The 22,536-nt window shown below is 42.2% G+C and overlaps 1 protein-coding gene across 1 annotated transcript in view; it reads left to right on the plus strand.

The window, feature by feature from the left end:
• myo7ab (myosin VIIAb) overlaps positions 1-22,536 on the plus strand; it is an 85,873-nt gene that overhangs the window by 8,602 nt on the left and 54,735 nt on the right. The window contains exons 2-6 of the mRNA XM_029700014.1: positions 624-692; positions 18,747-18,860; positions 19,220-19,372; positions 21,059-21,243; positions 21,625-21,746. Of these exons, the coding sequence (XP_029555874.1) occupies positions 675-692; positions 18,747-18,860; positions 19,220-19,372; positions 21,059-21,243; positions 21,625-21,746 (592 nt within the window). The 5' untranslated portion in view covers positions 624-674. The remainder of the gene's footprint in view (positions 1-623; positions 693-18,746; positions 18,861-19,219; positions 19,373-21,058; positions 21,244-21,624; positions 21,747-22,536) is intronic.

Consider the following 22,536-nt stretch of genomic DNA (forward strand, 5'->3'; position numbering starts at 1 on the left):
ACAGGTCAAAAAGCCCCTGTGCAATGGATGATCAGAAGACATCTGCAAAAGTCACAGTCTGAAATGGCACCCTATTCTCTATATAATGCACTACCTTATGGGCTCGGGACAAAAGTAATGCACTATATGGGGAATAGCGTGCCATGCCATTTCGGATATAGCCACACTACACATTAGATCCAATGACAACTGCTTTGGGGGACATTCTGATTTACAGCAATGCCTTTAATCTTGCAAAGTAATGGAGACTCTGACAACAAGCTTATGTGTGTATCCTCACTCTCCGGGGGTAGAAAGGTTTATCATTTTATACACATTAATTCCATTTGATTAAAGTGGGATTCCTCTAAGCTCAGACAGTGTGAGGTCTGGTCCACCATCACTACAGGACAATGGACTCAGCTTCAAGCCATCTGTCCAGCGAGAACCACGGTATAGAGAGAACCCCTGTGGTGAATCTTTACCATTAGTAAGACTGCCGGATGTTGGTCTAGGGGTCAACACAGCCGCTGCATATGCCCCCAGCAGTGGTAGTTTGAATCCCTGTTGGGCCAGTTTCTGAGTCTGCAAATACGTATGTTTGATATGTTCTGTATGTCTAATAGGACTTTTCTCTATTCCAGGAGCCTCACATGGTGACTTCTAATGTCCTGGAATAAACCGGAAGCTGAACCATGGTCATTCTGCAACAGGTAGAATACCTTATTTCTCACTTGTTCTCTCTCTCTCTCAAACATACACATACACACACACACACACACAAACACACACCCACCCTGTGGACGACCTTTGCAAGTGAGACACAATTTAAATGCTAATAAGATAGGGGCTATGGTGTGTTATCAGCTGGCCCACCAGAGGACACAGTGACAGTAGCATGAGATAACATGCACCCTCATTCTCCGATCATCACCCCCGTCACACTATCAATATATTTTCATCTGGGCCCATGGTTCTGGAGAAGGTTAGTCAGACAGGCTTTGTGGGGCTTTGAAGTTCACTTTATCTGGGTTTTTAAAGGGATAGTTCATTGATTACATTTTTGGGGTTTGGAGTGGGTAGTTTAACAAAAATAAAGTGTGAATTGCAGTCACTTCTTGTCCATAGACGGATTTCAAGGTAAGGAAACAAATATATAAATATGTAAAATCTCTAAGCTATCCCTTTAAGGAGTACCTCAATTTCAAGAGACTAGTCATGAATCATGCATCTCATTCCATCAGCAAGGCATCTGTGTTGTCAGACTAGTAAAGCCTCTGTAATGCCTGAGTCTAGACAGGGAGGCATAGTGACATGGACATTTCACCTCAACCTGGATTAGAAATGGATACTTTTTTCTTGCTGATGTTTTTGAGTGCTAACTGCATCCTTTTCTAACAAAGCTGTTACCTGGGTTTTGGGTGGTCAAAATCATTCTTATTGCACTTCAATGCACATTTGGTTTAATTTACTCAATGAAACAATGTTTACAATGTTCGAAAAGAAAGTCGACTCCATACAAACATAAACATGTTTTTGTGTAGAGCAAAACTCCTATTTTTGACGTATTCTGGAAAATGAATGGAGCTTTATTTGATTGGTTCAGTCCTAAATATGTTTTTGTTGTCAGGTTTATTGCATATATATGTGGTTAGGTGGTTTGTGAGAGATGGAATAACAGCACGGTCAAAGTGTGTCCAGCATGTTACAACAAAACAAAAACAACATGGCAGTTTAACACTTGGAAGTGACAAAGCCCATTCTCTGGCTGGGCTAACTTCCTGAATCTCACCTTGATTGACAGCAAGGATTTCCAATAGGCTCCTCCCCTTAGCCCTCTTATAAGGTTCTGTTTATCTGTTTACTTTGACTCCCCAACATTGGAGTAATTACTGATTTTGGCAAGGCAGGTTTATAAAGTGGCGTAGGCCTTGCTTTCACCGGTCATCATTTAGAGTAGTGATAACAAGGACAGAAGAAGGGAATGATGCATTTTCTAAATATTCAAACCTTCTTGAAACAGTACCACCTCCTCCTAGCAACAAGTGACGAGTTACATCACTTCCTATAAAGTCTGCAGTTAGACGAGGCTAAGCCTACATCAACCTAATTCCCCTTATTGGATGGAATGGCAGCCTTCAAAGTAGCCAACTTATTTCATGCATAACAATATGTGACTTTTTTATATCGATTGAACCTCAAATGTTGAATTTTTTTAGGAAGTGCACAGAAAATAGTTTTAATGTAATAAAAATTCTATTGTGTCAGGAGGAATTATGAAGTGTATTAATTGTGAATTTTTCTCCACTAGTAGAATTAACATGACCTTAGACCAGACTGTAGAGTCTGTTGGCAGAGTGAGATTTTATTGTATTACTATTGTGTTTGAGAAAGAAGACGAGCAGGCGGCCAGTACGTTGCAATAAACTTTAGTGAACTACTAACAGAATATATTTTCCAAAGAATACATACAGGAGCAGTCAGCATAGCACATCAGGACGCACAACTGCAGCGCGTTTCCACTATTAGAGTTATCATCAGGCAGCTGCAACTTAGGGGCCTACCTTTCCTACTGCTCTCATTACTATTGTTGCAATGTAATTTAAACACATTCCTGCCAAGTCTGTACTTCAGCAAACACAAATAAAGCTGGTTTGAAATGCATTTTCAATTTGCAAGTATATTGATGGCAGGTCCAGGGCGTAATGTGAGTCTTAAAAAAATAAGCACATCACGTCCTGGACCTAATGGACATATATTGAAATCATGTGCTTAACATATTGGAATGGCAAATGTAAAATATTCAACTAGTAAGAAAATGGTAACACTTCATTTTAAGGGGTCCTTATTACAGTGTAATTACACTAACAAGCGTTGTCGTTAATTGTAATAACTCATAGTTAGACTGTAATAACATGTAACTGGTGGTAAGCTTCCACTAAATTCACCAATTTAGTGTTTTGGTTCTTCTCAGCACATCCAATTCAATACAAACTGTCCCAAGGTTGTAATCTCTTGTGGACAGATGCACTGGGTGTCCCGAGATTACATAGGCTCTAATGAGTAGGCAGTCATTTTAAATAAGAATTTGTTCTTAATTAACAACTTCTTAGGGCTAGGCCCCCTTTTTCTCCATTTCCGCCTGAATGACGTGCCCAAAGTAAACTGCCTGTAGCTCAGGCCCTGAAGCCAGGATATGCATATAATTGGTACAATTGGAAAGAAAACACTTTGAAGTTTGTAGAAATGTTTAAATGGTGTAGGAGAATATAACACAATAGATATTGTAAGAGAAAATCCAATTTTTGGGGGGGAGAGACCATCCTCTTAGAAAGGCAAGTAAAAGGTCATAATGAAAATTAGCTCCCTGAGTGCAATTCCTTTGGCTTCCACAGGGTGTCAACAGTCTATGTTCAAGGTTTCAGGTTTGTAACTTCAAAAACGAATAAGAAATATCAATTTTAGTACAGGGACACAGTCTTGGAAATTCGTGTTTGCGCGCACAATGAAGACAGGACGCACCTGCTAAAATCGGTTTCCTACTTCTTTCCTTAAGAAATATTACAGTTTGATTACATTTTAGGGTATCTGAGGAGTAAATAGAAACATATTTTGACTTGTTGAAAGAAAGTTTAGGGGTAGATTTTCGGATTCCTTTCTCTGCATGTTGAATGAGTGGATTGCTCAAATCGATGGCGCTAACTAAACAGACTTTTTGGGATATAAAGAAGTATTTTATCTAACAAAATGACACTACGTGTTATAGCTGGGACCCTTTGGATGACAAATTAGAGGAAGATTTTTGAAAAGTAAGTGAATATTTAATCGTTATTTGTGAATGTATGAAACCTGTGCCGGTGGAAAAATATTTTGATGTGGGGCGCTGTCCTCAAACAATCGCATGGCATGTTTTCGCTGTAATAGCTACTGTAAATCAGACAATGCAGTTAGATTAACAATAATGTAAGCTTTCAGAGGATATAAGACACTTATATGTACCAAAATGTTTAATATCCATCATTTTTATGATTATTTATTTGAATTGCGCGCCCTCCAGTTTCACCGGAAGTTGTCCTGCTAGCAGGACGCCTAGCCCAAATGGGAACTGACTTGCCTAGTTAAATAAAAAATATATAATAATAATCATTACCTACCTATGAATGCGCACTTCAAAATATCCACTTAAAGTTGTTGCTAGCACTTGCCCCCAAAAAGTGTACCATCTGGGTTGAGTTTACTAAAACAGATAAAATGTAATTCAACCTCAATGATTGGGGTCTTCCATACGAGTGTCATCTTCAAGTGGGTGTCATCCTCAAGTGGGAGGATAAACAAAGTACACCACAGAGGACATGTACAATTTGCATAAATTGTAAAAACGTAATTACTAGGTGTTACACAGGATTAAATTACTTAAAATTAAGTGTATCTTGATGGGTACTTACTTGTCATTAATGTGTACTTAGATAGTACATTACCCATCCTGACAACCTGACCCTAATTGCAAAGCTTCTGAAAGCACCATCCAAGTGAGAGAAAAAAACACACTAGTACACTACAGAGTACATGTAATATCTGCGTAAGTACAATGTAATTACTAGGTGTTACACAGGATTAAGCTAGTTAAAATTAAGTGTATCTTGAGGTGTACTTAATTGTAATTGTGTAACCTATAAAGTATGTTACCCATCCTGAAAATCTGATTGTCAGCTAATAAAAGTGCCATCTAAGTGAGAAAATAAACACACTAACACACCACAGAGTACATATCTGTAATATCTGCATTAGTACAAGGTCGTCGCCAGTTGTAACACAGGATTTTGCTATTTAAAGTTGTGTAACTTTAAAGTTACCTATGAGTAATTTCAATATAATTACTTACTGCTCCTTATCAAGTGGAAATACCAACAAACAAAAGATTAGCTTTTTTAGTCAACTTTATTGCAACATGTAAAAATACCTTACATTTCTTACACAATTACAACCATTTTATTGTTACATTAATAATCTGATTACTTAGATTAAACAAAGATATAGGCCTATTCAATAACATAAAAATAACTATTTTAGTGCTGTCTAGTACTAGTCTAGATAGCCAATTTAGAAAAACGTGATTCTCTTTTTCTTCTCTTTTAACATTACAAGTAACAATGAAAATCAACTCTGTAAGCATTTTTCCCATCCTGGAGCAGACACGGTAAGGACAAAGATTCAGCAGGAGGCAGGCAGGTAGAGGTGCAAATGAGTGTTGGATTTATTTACACAGTGCTGGTTTTTCAAAGATGACGCTGCTATTTACAAATATAAATACAAAGTTCTGACTTCAAAATGTCAGCATTGAAAAGAAAAAGCCTCTCATCAGAAAAAACCTGTCTTAACCAATAAAGCGCAGGTGGGGTCTACCAGGCTCAGATCAGTGGCGGTCGTGCCATTTAAGATTAGAGAGGATTTTTTTTATGATCATGGCCTTATTATTATTATAATTTTTTTATTATATTTTTGATTTATTTATTGAATATTCGAAACATACCATATACTTGCAGTGAAGCAGCTCAAGAACTACATCATACCAGTCATCCAACAGATTCCCATTCAGAGCGACACAGAGAAGCATCCAGGGTCAATGCCCTGCTCAAGGGCATGTTGACCGATCTACCACCAGGCCAAAAAACATGAACCCAAAACATCCAAGATCCCTGCACAGTTCCCCAATAGCTGTCCCTCAACCATTCGAGACCCCTCCCACAGTCCTCCCCAGGAAGAAAAATAAAAAATACAATTAATTCCATTCCTCACCCCCAAGAACCCAATGCACCAACAACCAAGAGAATGAACTAAAGAGAAAAAGGAAAAGACAGAAGAAAACAGCAAACAACAATGCAACATTTTTTATTTTTTTTATTATAAATTTAAAACAAAGGATATCAAGGACAACTAAAATCATAACAGCAATGCCAACTGTATATGTTTGTGTGCATGTCTGGTACTATTACATGTATGTGTGTGTTCTTGTATGTGTTTATTTGAATGAGAGTGTGTGTATATGCATGTGTACAAACACCTGCACGGCATCAGCCTCAGGCGAACCGGCATTAGTTGTAAAAACCCTGCCACTTAGTGTCATTCAAATGTACTTTTTATTATGTATTATTTAGACTTTTTTATTAACTTTTTTTACTTTTATCTTTGACCATCATTCTATCTCCCACACAGCAACTCCACTCCTGTCACGACTTCCGCCAAAGTCGGCTCCTCTCCTTGTTCGGGCGGCGATCGACGTCACCGGCATTCTAGCCATCGCCGCTCCATTTTTCATATATCCATTTCTCTTGTCTTGTTTCCATACACACCTGGTTTTCATTTCCCCAATTAAGCTACTTGTATTTAACCCTCTGTTTCCCATCATGTTTTGTGTGTAATTGTTTCATGTTGCTGTGGTGTCTTTTTACGCGCTTTACTTTTGTTATGTTCCGTGTTTTTGAGCGCATTTGATTTATGTTGTGCTCTCGTTTTGGAACTTTAATAAAGTGCGCCTGTTTACATCCCGCTACTCTCCTGCACCTGACTTCGCCTCTTTTACACACGCTGACAGAATTTCACACCTTCAATGGAGTCAGCAGGAGCAGGTAGAGGAGTCGAGGAGCGCGTCCAGGAACATTCGGCCATGTTACAACATCTTGGTGCCATGATGGATCGCGTTGTCCAGACCATAGACCGCTGGGAGAGACAGGAAGTCTCGACCAGCACAACCGGGGTTGTCTCCATCCGTTCCATCCAGAGAGAGTTCCAGTGGGATGCTTCTCTCCCTTCCCAGGGAGTATGATGGAACGGCAGCACAGTGCCAGAGATTTTTGTTACAACTGGACCTCTACCTGGCCACTGTGCACCCAGCTCCCTCAGGAGGGGAGAGAGTGGCCGCCCTCGTCTCCTGTCTCACAGGAAGAGCGCTGGAGTGGGCAAACGCTGTGTGGAGAGAAGGAGACACGGCGCCAGACCACTTCGAGGAGTTCACCCGTCGCTTCAGGGCCGTCTTCGACCATCCACCTGAGGGCAGAGCGGCGGGGGAGAGGCTCTTCCATTTGAGACAGGGGATGAGGAGCGCCCAGGACTTCGCCCTGGAATTCCGGACCTTGGCCGCCGGAGCAGGCTGGAACGACAGGGCCCTCATCGACCACTATCGATGTAGCCTATGAGAGGACGTCCGACGTGAGCTGGCCTGCAGGGATGCCACCATTTCCTTCGACCAACTGGTGGATTTGTCCATCCAGTTGGATAACCTGCTGGTCACCCGCGGACATCCAGAGGGGGCTCTGTCGGTTTCATCGTCCAGCACCCCCACTCCGGTGCCCATGGAGTTAGGAGGGGCTGCTCATAGGGAGACTGGAGGAGGAGCCATCACGTGCGCCATCTGTGGCCGCAGAGGACACACTGCCGGTCGGTGCCATGTTGGCTCCTCTGGGAGTCGAGGCAACAGGCAGGGCACTCTGGCGTCACCCCAGGTGAGTTTGCACCACACTCATCCAGAGTCCTCTGTTGATCAACTGTTTGTGCCTGTTTGTTTCCCTGAGTTTTCCCCACATTCCCAGCATAAGGCCCTCATCGATTCAGGCGCAGCTGGGAATTTTATCGACAGAGCATTAGCCATTAGGTTAGGGATCCCTATTTTTCCTATAGTTAGACCCTTCCCGGTACACGCTCTAGATAGTCGACCATTAGGGTTCGGGCTATCAAGGAGGCCACCATCTCCTTGGCCATGGTTATGCAGGGGAGTCATGAGGAGAGAATCAGTCTCTTTCTCATTGACTCTCCTGTGTTTACTGTGATACTAGGCCTTCCTTGGTTGGCTCTGCATAACCCCACTATTTCCTGGCAACAGAGGGCTCTCACGGGGTGGTCGCGGGAGTGCTCAGGGAGGTGTGTAGGGGTTTCTGTTGGTGCTACCACGGTGGAAAGTCCAGACCAGGTCTCCACCGTGCACATCCCTCCAGAATATGCAAATTTGGCTCTCGCCTTCTGTAAAAAGAAGGCGACTAAATTACCACCTCATCGACGGGGGGATTGTGCGATAAATCTCCTGGCAGACGCTGCGCTTCCCAGGAGTCACGTGTATCCCCTGTTGCAAGCGGAGACGGTGGATATGGATACATATGTCTCTGAATCCCTACGTCAGAGGTACATTCGGCCCTCTACTTCTCCCGCCTCCTCGAGTTTCGTTTTTGTGAAGAAGAAGGATGGAGGTTTACGCCCGTGCATTGACTATAGAGGTCTCAATCAAATCACGGTGAAGTACAGTTACCCGCTACCTCTTATCGCCATGGCGATTGAGTCAATGCATGGGGCGCGCTTCTTCACGAAACTGGATCTCAGGAGTGCGTATAACCTGGTGCGTATCCGGGAGGGAGACGAGTGGAAGACAGCGTTCAGCACCACCACAGGGCATTATGAGTACCTCGTCATGCCGTACGGGTTGATGAATGCTCCATCAGTTTTCCAATCCTTTGTAGACGAGATTTTCAGGGATCTGCACGGGCAGGGTGTAGTGGTATATATCGATGACATTCTGATTTACTCCGCTACACGCGTCGAGCATGTGTCCTTGGTGCGCAAGGTACTTGGACGACTGTTGGAGCATGACCTGTACGTCAAGGCTGAGAAATGCCTGTTCTTTCAGCAGGCCGTCTCCTTCCTAGGGTATCGCATTTCCACATCAGGGGTGGAGATGGAGAGTGACCGCATTGCAGCCGTGCGTAATTGGCCGACTCCCACCACGGTAAAGGAGGTGCAGCGATTTTTAGGGTTTGCCAATTGCTACCAGAGATTTATCTGGGGTTTTGGCTGCGCCCATTACCTCACTGCTGAAGGGGGGTCTTGTAAGGTTGCGGTGGTCGGCTGAGGCGGACAGGTCTTCTGGGCAACTTAGAGCTTTGTTTACTTCGGCTCCAGTGCTGGCCCATCCGGATCCCTCTTTGGCATTCATAGTGGAGGTGGACGCGTCCGAGGCTGGGATAGGAGCTGTGCTCACACAGCGCTCGGGCACACCACCGAAACTCCGCCCCTGTGCTTTCTTCTCGAAGAAGCTCAGCCCGGCGGAGCGTAACTATGATGTGGGGGACCGGGAGTTGTTGGCTGTGGTTAAAGCGTTGAAAGCGTGGAGACATTGGCTTGAGGGGGCTAAACACCCTTTTCTCATCTGGACTGACCACCGCAACCTGGAGTACATCCGGGAAGCGATGAGACTGAATCCTCGTCAGGCAAGGTGGGCCATGTTCTTTACCCGTTTTGTGTTTACCCTATCCTACAGACTAGGTTGCCAGAATAAGAAGGCAGACGCACTGTCCCGGCTGTATGACACAGAGGAGCGGCCCATGGATCAGACTCCCATACTCCCGGCCTCCTGCCTGGTAGCGCCGGTCGTGTGGGATCTGGATGCGGACATTGAGCAGGTGTTGGGTACAGAGCCCGCTCCCCTCCAGTGTCCCGTTGGGCATGTGTACGTTCCGTCTGCTGTCCGTGACCAGTTGATCTCTTGGGCCCACACATCTCCCTCCTTTGGTCATCCGGGGATCGGTCGGACGGTGCACTGTCTGACTGTGAAGTACTGGTGGCCCACTTTGGCTAAGGATGTGAGGTTTTATGTCTCCTCCTGCTCGGTGTGTGCCCAGTGTAAGGCTCCAAGACACCTGCTCAGAGGTAAGTTACATCCCTTACCCGTTCCACAATGACCTTGGTCACATTTATGTTGTGCTCTCCTTTTGGAACTTTAATAAAGTGCGCCTGTTTACATCACGCTACTCTCCTGCACCTGACTTTGCCTCTTTTACACACGCTGACAACTCCCACTTGTCTCCAATTCCACATACCAACGCTCAGCTTCCCTCAGCCCATCCCATCTATCTCTGCTGGCTACCCACTTCGGGTTTCTATGCAACACATATCTTTCAACTATGCTGTGATGTTTAACGTACAATTTCAATCTATCTAATCGAATAGAATCCACAGATTGCAAGTTGAAGATAAATACTTTTACTAAGTGTATTAGTATATTAGTAAATGACTGACCCGGTCTCTCCAGATCTCCTAACAGTACTATTTCTAGGGTCAATTTTAGATCAGTGCTATGCATTTTCAGCCATTCCTGAACCTGAGACCAGAAACAGGCTACCTGAGGGCAATACCAAAATAAATGGTCTATTGATTCTGTATCCTCACAACAAAATCTGCAGAGCTTCGATGATTTTATGCCCCAAATATTCATTTTGTTGGTGGCAAGAATTCTATATAATAATTTTAGCTGAAAAGCACGAAGTCTTGAATCTTGCGTTGTTTTATATATCAACTCTTACACCCTGTACCATGGAATCGGTACATCAAAAATCTTTTTCCAACTATTTTGCAATCTGTATGGCACAGTTGTCAACATCCTGGTCCTCAAAGGAAACTGGTATACTTTCCTATTTATACTATTTTTATTCCTCCGCCAGTTTTGATCCTTTATATTGGGCAGACAGACCAGTTCCCTACCTCCCTACCTCCTCCCGCTGCCACCTACCTCCTCCATTTTTGGGGTAACGCTGTAATCAATTGGTTGTACTCTTGGATTGAGCAGACCTTTCCGTACAATTCTGATAACTCCATGAAGGACATAACTCTACCGTTCCAATTTACAATATAATTTAAGAACAAAATACCCTTTTCAAACATCTTTCCCTAGCCTTCCCTGTAGCTCAGTTGGTTGAGCATGGTGTTTGCAACGCCAGGGTTGTGGGTTCGTTTCCCACGGGGGGCCAGCACAGAAAAACAAAAATGTATGAAATGAAATGCATGCATTCACTACTGTAAGTCACTCTGGATAAGAGCGTCTGCTAAATGACTAAAATGTAAAAATGTAAAATAAATACAGATATTTTATCAACCAACACATTTGAGTTCAGCCATAATATTTGTTGTAATATTTGTTCTATCTTTTCAGGGGGATGAAGTTGACATTGTAGCCAGCTCTACAATGCTTGTTTGAAAAAGAGAAATACTTTGAAAAAAGTATAATTTTCAGTTAATCGAAAATGAGACATGGCAATATGCACAAAGGCAAAAAGGCCATTTTTAAACAATGGATGAGCTTTTCTTAGTAATCTACTTGAGAACCATTTAGGGTTCAAATAAAACTTTTGAATGAGTGAAGCTTTTAGAGAGAGTTTTAGTGCTTTTATATTTAATAATCTCAACCCCTCAAATTCATATTCATTATATCGATAGGCACGTTTTATTTTGTCTTGTTTAGCGTACCAGATAAAGCGAAATATTTTTTGCTCATATGATTTGAAAAACGAATCATCAGGAGTAGGCAGCGCCATAAGTAAGTGAGATCTGACTAAGGAGTTAATCAGGGCAATTTTTCCATAAATAGACAGCTATTTACCTCTCCATGGTTGCAGGATCTTGTCAATTTTTACAAGTTTTCTATTGAAATTCATTGTGGAGAGCTTATTTATATCTTTTGTGATATGAATACCGAGTATGCCTACTTCACCATCAGCCCATTTCATAGGTAAACTGCAGGGTAATGTAAATGTTGTATTTTTTAAGGATCCAACACGTAATATTGTACACTTATCATAATTAGGTTTTAGTCCAGAGAGTACAGAAAAGTTATCTAGATCTTCAATGAGACATTGCAGGGATCTAGCTTGCGGACTTAATATAAAACTTGAGTCATCGGCATACATGGACACCTTTGTTTTTAAGCCTTGGATTTCTAATCCTCTAATGTTGTTATTGGATCTGATTTTAATAGCTAGCATTTTGATGGCATTAACGAATAGATATGGTAACAGTGGACACCCTTGTTTAACTCCTCTTGACAATTCAAAACTCTCTGAGAAGTATCCGTTATTTACCATGGCCTTATTTCTATTACAGCATATTGGATGACTGCCATTCATATTTCATTCACCCTGCTCGATAGGTTTAGGCTACGACATGATACTCAAATTTTCCCTATACCCTTCATGAAGTTGCTACAACCTAGGCTACGAATTAAAGTTTACAACGTAGGTGCACAGGTCGAGAGGAAAGTTTTAGTAATCAATGTGACAGACAGTGATACATTCAACACCACCTTGCACACTCTTGCCTGCATCTAGCTTATCTAGGGTGTAATCATTAGTCCAAACCGTTGCAAACAAGAGTTTCTATTGGACAAATTCAGGTATGTTTATCCCTGTTTCATTTGCTACTGTTTTAGAAATGTTTTTCACCATAATCGGCAGAATGAATACATCCCTGATCACCCACACACAGTTCACTTTCATAGCAGCCACATACAAACAGCATGATCACTTTGCTCATTGTATAATTCATTCTTGCATCTACACGGTATCAGGAATCAAGGTAAGACCCAGATGCAGACACATCAAATTGACAATGGTTTAATATTCCAACAGGGGCAGGCAATAGACAGGACAAGGCAGGCAGCGGTCAGTAAACCAGAGGTGGGGCAATGGTACCGGACAGCAGGCAGGCTCAGGATCAGGCTGAGGGGTCAGGCAGGTGGGCACAGAGTCAGGACAGGCAAGGGTCAAAACCAGGAGGAAAAAAAAAGAGAGACTGGGAAAAGCAGGAGCTGAGAACAAAAACGCTGGTTGACTTGACAAATAAGACGAACTGGCAACGGACAAACAGAGAACACAGGTATAAATACACAGGGGATAATGGAGAAGATGGGCGACTCCTGGAGGGGGGTGGAGACAATCACAAGGACAGGTGAAACAGATCAGGGTGTTACACACAGCCTGCCATCATTCACTTTGAACTGGACTGTGTGTTTACAGGCAGTTGCAACAGCATAACTTTAGATCATTAGAAAGCATTTGCCGAAAGCCACAAAATACATCTGAATGGATTTCTGCAAATATGTAAATACTTACATATGTAAATATGTAAATACTTACATTTGGGAACTTTACAGACCTATTGATCAAACAACCATGTTTTTTTATTGGTTCAATGTTTGAATCATGGTGTCCTATTAGTAGCCTAAGCAGAGAGCTCCTGTATTTTCTGGTGGTTTTAACCCACGTATTTGCAGATGGACTGGCTAGCTAGCAAGCTAGCTAGCAAACTAGCTGGCTCATTGTTTTTGTTTGAATGATGCATCTGGACACTGTACCAGCTTTTTTGTTTCAACTGGCTGCTAGTTCCTGATCTTTTGAACCCATCAATTGAGGAGTAACCTAAAGCTTGAGAGGAATGGGAGATGCAGTAGAGGAATGCAGTGCTGAGGCAGAGGGCTCATAGTGAGGATGACTGGCTAATACTTTGAACTGTATGTGGTGAGCTTTCCTGGCGCCCAGAGCTGCTGATGCATCTGTAACAGTGTAGGTTCCATCCCTCTCTTCGCCGCAACCCGGGCTCGAACCAGGGACCCTTGCACACATCAACAACTGACACCCCACGAAGCATCGTTACCCATCGCGCCACAAAAGCCGCGGCCCTTGCAATGCAAGGGGAAACCCTACTTCAAGTCTCAGAGCGAGTGACGTCACTGATTGAAATGCTATTAGCGCGCACCACCGCTAACTAACTAGCTAGCCATTTCACATCAGTTACACTCACCCCCCCTTTGACCTCCTCCTTTTCCGCAGCAACCAATGATCCGGGTCAACAGCATCAATGTAACAGTGTAGGTTCCGTCCCTCTCTTCGCCCCAACCCGGGCTCGAACCAGGGACCCTTGCACACATCAACAACTGACACCCCACAAAGCATCGTTACCCATCGCGCCATAAAAGCCGCGGCCCTTGCAACGCAAGGGGAAACCCTACTTCAAGTCTCAGAGCGAGTGACATCACTGATTGAAATGCTATTAGCGCGCACCACCGCTAACTAACTAGCTAGCCATTTCACATCGGTTACACATCATCCAAGTGGGTGCTACACATTGTGAAGGAGGAGAAGCCCAGTAGTTACATGACTCACGCTGGTTCCCAGAGTAGCCCTCTACATGATCATCACTAGACTCTTCATCAATCATCTCCCTGACCACCTTCCTCTGATAAAGCCATGAACTGCCCCACTTCATCTTTGGAGGATGCACTCAAAGACTTGTCCTCAATTGGTTGACCTATCTATAGTCATAATGATGTATTACTTGTTTGTTTTTTGCTTTTGAAGCGCTTTGAGAGTCTTATGAAAAGCGCTATAGAAATGTAATAAGTTATTATTATTATTATTATTAACCATGAAAAGGTAAGCTATCTCTCCCTCAGTTGCCTTTGAACATCAACAAGATCAACAACTAATGTTGGCCAGAGGGAGATGAGCTAAAATCTAATGAGGGAACAGTAGATAAACCCTCTCAAACTTTTTCATCTAGTTGCCATCAAAATTGTACTGATAAACGATGGGGAATAGTAGCCTGCCCGCCTTTCTGCAGCTTGCCTGCTAATGGATGCTTTTCCTAACCCACATTTTGACAACTGAATGTAAACTTGCCTTCCTGCCTGCCTGCCTGCCTGCCTATTTGATTGATGCCAAATTAATTTGATTGACAAGTAGAGATATGCTGAGATATGCTGTGAACGACAGTCATTCAAGTTCAGCATAACTAGCTAGCAAAGTGATTCACATTTCTTACTAGCTAACCAAATGACACCTGCCTGTCTAGCTGTAGTCACAGAAAAACAATATGGGTGGGAAAAGTCATCCACTCAACCTCTCGTACAATGACAACATCCTCCCATCAGCTAGCTAGCTAACGTTAGGCTCAGTGATTTTGTCTTGTTAAATAAATAGCTACATAAATAGATAAGCTAGCCTATTAGCCACGTTATGACTTTGATAATAGCCCTTGCTAGTTTGGTTGTATTGACATTCCCAGTCTTGGTTACATTCGTCTGTTTTATTCCAAAATATTGAGTCAAAACTGAAACAGTGCATCCCGAATGGCTGGAGGAAGCAAATGTATCAGGCCAGCTGTGATTTACAACCTGATAGCAATATTTGTTGGACTACCAATAAATATATTGGTGAATTATATGAGTCATGCATTGAACTGCATCCATCTATTCTGTCAACAATGTCATCCTTCCAAATAGAACGTATTTTTAAAACCTCTCAGGAAGTTGGTTTTGTAGCATAAACTGAGAATTTGATAGTTTTTACTGATATTATGATATTGTCTGTTTATTTCATATCTGCAAAGTAGTTAAAACGCTGTCAGTTCCACTTTAAATGGACGATAGGTAGCCTAGTGGTTAGAGCATTGGGCTAGTAACCGAAAGGTTGCAAAATCAAATCCCTGAGCTGACAAGGTAAAAATCTGTCGTTCTGCCTCTGAACAAGGCAGTTAACCCACTGTTCCTAGGCCGTCATTGAAAATAACAATTTGTTCTTAACTGACTTGCCTGGTAAAATAAAGAATATATTTTATAATAAACCACAAGAGTTGCTCGGTTTGTGAATTCTCCAAACAGTGTTTGCACTTGGAAATTTAGAATAGTATGAATGTATATTATAATTTTCTGTAACCAAACATTCTAAATTAATGGGGGAATATGTTGTAATTACAGTAACTCCACTGATAAACATTGCCAAACAACTGACACAATGAAGCAAATAGTGTGCATGAATTGGCGGGAGTCAGTGGCAGTAGTAGAGAGAGATGTACAGCGTGTCTTTGCCACACATCCCTCCCCTTATTTGTAGTCTCTGGATTTGAAATTAAGCTCAAGACACATTCGTTCCACATAAGCAGCAACCTCATAAACATTGTCAGGACGTAACAGTCGTCCCTTCAACTGAAATCATTACGGTTCAGTATTTCAACCCACCCCCCTTAAACGCACACAGTACCCAAACTAATGGCAGAATGGCACATTCCAAATGAGCACTGGGTACATGATACATACTGTATTGACCAACATGTTATGTCCATTTGTTAAATATAGATTGGCGGAGCAAATAAAGGAAAATCCAGTGGAGGCTCCTAAGAGCAGGAAGGGGAGGACCATCCTCCTCAGTGCATTTCAGATAAATGTAAATTGTTAAACATTAAAAAAAGTTATAATTTTTAGATAAAACTATACTAAATATATTCACGTTACCAAGTAATTTATTAAAACACTGTTTTGCAATGAAGGTCTACAGTAGCCTTAGCAGCACTCTTTGGGGTAGCACCATGGTGTAGCCAGAGGACCGCTAGTTTCCGTCCTCCTCTGGGTACATTGAGTTCAATACTGTAACAGCTGTCTTCAGAAATGGACCAAGGCACAGCGGGAATGTGGATACTCATAGTTTTTTAATAAACACAAATAAAGCATCCACAGGGAAAAACAATAAACTCTACTCACGATGACAGGAACAGTTTTGCAGGCACACAACACGCAGTGCAAAAACAACTACCCACAACCCCAAAGAAAAACACACACTCCTACATAGGACTCCCAATCAAAGGCAACTCAACACACCTGCCTTCAATTGGGAGTCCTAATCACCAACACAACACTTAACACACAAAAAACCTGCCACGTCCTGACCAAAACTAATACAATACTTCCCTCTGCTGGTCAGGACGTGACAAATACAAAACCTAGGAAGCTCATGGTTCTCACCCCCTTCCATAGACTTACACAGTAATTATGACGACTTCCGGAGGACGTCCTCCAACCTATCAGAGCTCTTGCAGCATGAACTGACATGTTGTCCACCCAATCAAAGGATCAGAGAATGAATAAAGTACTGAAAGCATAAGTTACAGCTAGCTAGCAGTGCAGTGTATAAAATGTGGTGAGTAATTGACTCAAAGAGAGAGAAAGACAATAGTTGAACAAATTCATTTCTTAAATTAAAGACAATGAAGAGAGAGCTAGCTATATTTCGTTGTATTTTTTTAACTTTCACTTTCACTTACATAGCTAGCTAATGCAGTTCAAACAACCAGCTCAACCAGAAAGGTATACTATGTTAGCTAGCTGGCTAAGGCTATCCAACACTAGAACTCTTCCAAGTCAAAGTAAGCTTTCGGTTTTATTAATTTATTGCCACCGATGCCCGCCGGTGTAAACTGCTTGCTGTACACTGTACTGCATGATTGTAGTGGGTTTACTAACGCATTAGTTCTAGTAGCTATGTTGACTATGACGTTAGCTAATATGGAGACAGTGATGTAGGCTGTGTGTAGCGGTTATGGTATGAAGGTTTGGCTTGGAAAGATTTTTTTCACCTGGTCACAGCCAGCTGTTGTGTTGTGCACTGAAGTCCTCAAGTGAAGGGAGAAGGTGAGAGGAGGAGAGCATGTAGATGCGAGAATGAATTATACAACAAGTAAAGTGATCATGCTGTTTGTATGTGGCTGCTATGAAAGAGAACTGTGTGTGCGGGTGATCAGGGGTGTATTCATTCTGTTGATTATGTTGAAAAAACTTTTCTTAAACGGAAGCAAATGAAACATGGATAAACATACCTGAATTTATCCAATAGAAACTAGCTAACTAGCTAGTTGTTGTCTTGTCCAGCTAACAATAACAGTGCTTGCTAACATTAAGTTAGCTAGTGTTTAGCTACATTGAAAAGGAACTAACATTCTTCAAAGTCTGTTGACACAAGTGGCTAGCTAGCTAGATAACGTTATCATGCTGGATGTTTCTCATGTAATACCCTTGCGGTATGGATACCTTGAGAACAAGGTTCAGGGAAGATAAGACCATCGAGCCCAGCTAACATTAGCTAACATTAGCTAGCATGGAAAACTTACTTTCTATCTCCTGTGTTGATGTTCTTGTCTTGTTCACAACACTTTTTTTCTTTCATGGCAATCTCTCATGTCTGCACACTGACCTTCTCGACACGTTCTTTGCGCACTGTCACTTGACGCCAGTCTCAACAAACCCCTCTGAGCGTATTGTGCAGACGGGTAGATGTTGACATGATGCCTTAATTTCTGTGATAAATAAATAATTTCACTGATCCAACAGTGAAACCCTTGCAAGGTTACATGATGGAATAAGAGTTTGTCCTATGAACATTTTAAGTGCACTTATAAACCATTATTTAACCAAGATTAATAGGCTTACAATTTGTCAAGTATGAATGACTATCTCACAATTTTAACCATAACTGTTTATTAATGTGTCTAATAATGTTTAATGTATGGTTAAGTAAATGCATGGTTAATTTATTTAACAATTTAAAGTATTTTTTGATGTCAACCATTTGCGAACTCGTTCATGCCATCGGGCCTGGGCATCAGACTCCAGAGCCCTTTATTGCAGAATTGTGTCAATGAGGTGGTCGGTTTTATTAAATTAACTAACACTTTTCACATGGCTGAAATGTGGTGCGTTGGGATATGGTTGGGAAGCTATCGGAAACTTTAACATTTTTAACAAGCATGGTAACAAGCATTTGTTGTTACACCTCTGTAATTTTTATTTATTGATTTATTTCACCTTAATTTAACCAGGTAGGCAAGTTGAGAACAAGTTCTCATTTACAATTGACTGCAGTAACTGCAGTAATTAGACTGCAGTTACCTCCAGTTACATGTTGTTATTACAGTGTAACTATGTATTATTCCAATTAATTACAATACTTGATACAGGGTTTATTCCATATGTAATTACACTGTAATAAGGCCCCTTAAAATGAAACATTATTGAGAAAATCTTTGTATGGGACTGCAGCTCTTGAAAAAACACTAGCACATTAACTTGCTGAAGGAGTTTCCTGAGAATTCCTTCCTGATTGCTGATTGTGTTTGTGGTTGCTTTCTAGGGGGACTATGTCTGGTTGGACCTTAAGACGGGCCGGGAGTTCGATGTCCCGGTGGGAGCCGTGCTCAAGCTCTGTGACTCGGGACAGATCCAGGTGCTGGATGACGAGGGGAGGGTAAGTCCACACAAGATGAGATGTTGATGGGACGTTGACACTACTTTGACAAGACGACGAGACATTAACGAGATTTTGACGAACAAGACTTTGGTCCTGTTCAAATGCATCCTTCCTTCCTCCCTTCCTTGAAGTAATCATGACATGACATTATTGGTAAAAGCAATGCCATGGAAAACTTGCCTACACCTATCCATTCATGTTTTATCAGTGATTACTTAATGTAAGGAAGAAGGAAAGGAGGATGCATTCAAACAGGGCCTTAAGCTTACTCTAACAAGCCCACATGGACGCACAGTAGCCTATGACACCATAGTTCCTCAATGGCTGTGACTGTACTGTAACGGTTCTCCCATCAGGAGCACTGGATCTCGCCCCAGAATGCCACCAACATTAAGCCCATGCACCCCACCTCGATCCACGGTGTGGAGGATATGATCCGCCTGGGAGACCTCAACGAGGCTGGCATCCTGCGGAACTTGCTCATCCGCTACAACGAGCGTGTCATCTATGTGAGTCCCCCCTGTAATACTGGCTGCTCGCTTTGGTACCACTACAAGACCATCATTTTCAGTGGTGTAAAGTACTTGTGTAAAAATACTTTAAAGTACTACTTAAGTCGTTTTTTTTGTATCTGTACTTTACTTTACTATTGATATTTGAAGATGGTCGAATTCACAAATTTATCAAGAGAACATTCCTGGTCATCCCTATTGCCTCTGATCTGGTGGACTCACTAAACACAAATGCTTCATTTGTAAATTGAGTATGCCCCTGACTGTCCGTAAAAAAAAAATATTTATATATATATATATAAAGTCATGTGGTTTGCCTAATATAAGAAATATGAAATGATTTATGCTTTTACTTTTGATATTTAAGTATATTTTTGCAATTACTGTACATTTACTTTTGATACTTAAGTATATTTAAAACCAAATACTGTTAGACTTTTACTCAAGTAATATTTTACTGGGTGACTTTTAAATTTACTTGAGTAATTTTCTATCTTTACAATTGTATGACAAATGGATACTTTTTCCACCATTGATAATTTTACAGCGTATGAGTCCTTCAAATAACAAGGAAGTATGGTTTAGAACATATTCTATGAAACATAGTGATCTTGTTTAGTGTAGCTCATGTTGTTGATGGACTGTTATAGGGTTTTCCTTGTCTGTGGGGTTATTTGACTTACTTTCTTGGTTATACTGGCGTGTTAGTTCCCCTGGCCTCCACAACCCCCCAACACCACTGGTTCCTTATCTTCCCTGCCTGGCTGTGGTTTAATAGTTTGAACCAGCTTCTTCTCCTCATATCCTTTCCTCAGTATCACTGCTCTGACAGGACACATGATGGAAACGTGTTCAGTCTGTTGTGATATATGTGGTACTGGTGGTTAAGGAAGCTGTTATAGAGTATTGAGACCAAGCCCTTGTATGTCCCCCCCAGTTTGTCCCTCACCAACTTGTGCCTGTTTTGTGCTTTTTCCTTATACCTCTTTCCTCTCCCTCTTCATCCCCCTCCCTATCTCTCTGTATAGACAAATTGTGGGGGAAGGGTGAGTACAAACTACAGAGACAAGCATGCTCTTTCCTATTTCTTTTTTTTAAAGCTAAAAAGGAACACGCTAACAAGCTAGCCCATGACATTAATGCTAGCACTTCTACTACTTTCCTTTTCTTCGCTGTCACTGAATGAATGGCTATATATAATCCCTGCTAGGCTGAAGGCCGAGCTCTGCTTCGTGCTTAACCTTTGATCCAGCTTGTTACGTGTGCTTTGACTATCGAAGCGTAAATGTTCAACACACGTGAACCTTTAGAACACAGCACAGCTTTGGCCTGCAGGCTTGGAAGTACAACAAATCATGGGTTATTATGACTGATTATTATGTCTAGATTATGCACATTAAGGGGATTTTCAATATCAACTTCCAATGATTTTGTAGTTCTAAATGTAAATGATCAATCTTCATCAGGCTCACAATACATTATCTCAGTGATCACGAGCCTAGTGACTAGCCTAATCACAATCCCAGTGAAAGAAAGTGACAAATTGTGCTATCGCTAGCAACAAATCATGCTATCACTAGCGACAAATCAAGTTATCGCTAAATCCTCAGGGAGAACATGGTTGCCCTCATCTTGGCATGAACCTTGACCATTTCAACTTTTGACTTTGACCTCTGCCTGCAGACTTACACAGGGTCGATTCTGGTGGCGGTAAACCCTTACCAGCTGCTGCCCATCTACACTCCAGACCAGATCCGCCTGTACACCAATAAGAAGATTGGGGAGATGCCACCTCACATCTTTGCCATCGCAGACAACTGCTACTTCAACATGCAGAGGAACAACAAGGACCAGTGCTGCATCATCAGGTTAGTGTATTTGTGTGTGTGCGCGCGTACGCGTGTGCGTGCGTGCGTGCAAGAGTGTGTGAGTGTGTGCGCATTTGGGTTTCTCTATTTAAGTGTACATGTGTTTGAGTTTCTGTATTTACATGTGTGTGCGTGCGTGTCTGTCTGCCTGCCTGCCTGTCTGTCTGTCTGTCTGTCTGTCTGTCTGTCTGTCTGTCTGTCTGTCTGTCTGTCTGTCTGTCTGTCTGTCTGTCTGTCTGTCTGTCTGTCTGTCTGCCTGCCTGCCTGTCTGTCTGTCTGTCTGTCTGTCTGTCTGTCTGTCTGTCTGTCTGTCTGTCTGTCTGTCTGTCTGTCTGTCTGCTTCTATACATAAAGTATTGCATCTCCTCCTGTGTTCCTCAGTGGTGAGTCTGGGGCAGGTAAGACAGAGAGCACCAAGTTGATCCTGCAGTTCCTGGCAGCCATCAGTGGACAACACTCCTGGATTGAGCAACAGGTCCTGGAGGCCAACCCCATACTGGAAGGTCAGACTCAACATTGAGATGAGACACTAGAATGGGCTATTAATGGCAGCCATCTTGGTCAAATTACAAACCAGTTTAATTGTACAAATTTCCTGACCAAGATGGCCGTCTTGTAGTTATGTTTCCATGGATGCCAATGTCCATACCAGTATTCTATTGAATTTTGTGAGACTAACTACAGTATATCCACTCAGCAGCACTGATGAAATGTAATAGCTAGGGGGCTTGCTGTCTGTCGCTGCCTTAGCCAACTTGTCCTCATGTTACTTGGCAAGGCAAATGTGGTGTGTAGAATGCAGAGATACTGTACACTCGCTCCAAGTTACCTCAGGGGCAGGTTTGGGGTTTGTTTATGATTTGTAGGCTAGAATCACAGAAGCTGTGTAGGAAAAGCTGAACTTGGGATGCATTCTTCAAAGAGTCTTTGAAAGACAGATTCATGACTTGCGTGCTTTCCCTGGGTGAAGGAAACACCTTCCAGGCCATGAGTAATGATCTGACAATTTGGTGTACAGCTTAAGTCAGGCAGGGCATTCATTCACCTTTCTATGCCAAGCTGGCATTAACACTTGGTTTGACCCGGAAATAACACAACAAATGGGCCTCCTATCCATGTCTAAAGCCTCATTTGCACGTTCTGATGTTTCCGTCTGTGTACTCTACATGTGGACTGTATTAGCTATGTCTCTCTTAGCTAATGTGACTATCTGACCAGGGTTGGAAACCCTGGTATACTGCATGCCACAATACTCTTCAGGTCTCAGGCAAGGTGATTCATCATGTGAGCATT

The sequence above is a fragment of the Salmo trutta genome, chromosome 19 (assembly GCF_901001165.1).
Source record: "Salmo trutta chromosome 19, fSalTru1.1, whole genome shotgun sequence".
Lineage (NCBI taxonomy): Eukaryota > Metazoa > Chordata > Actinopteri > Salmoniformes > Salmonidae > Salmo > Salmo trutta.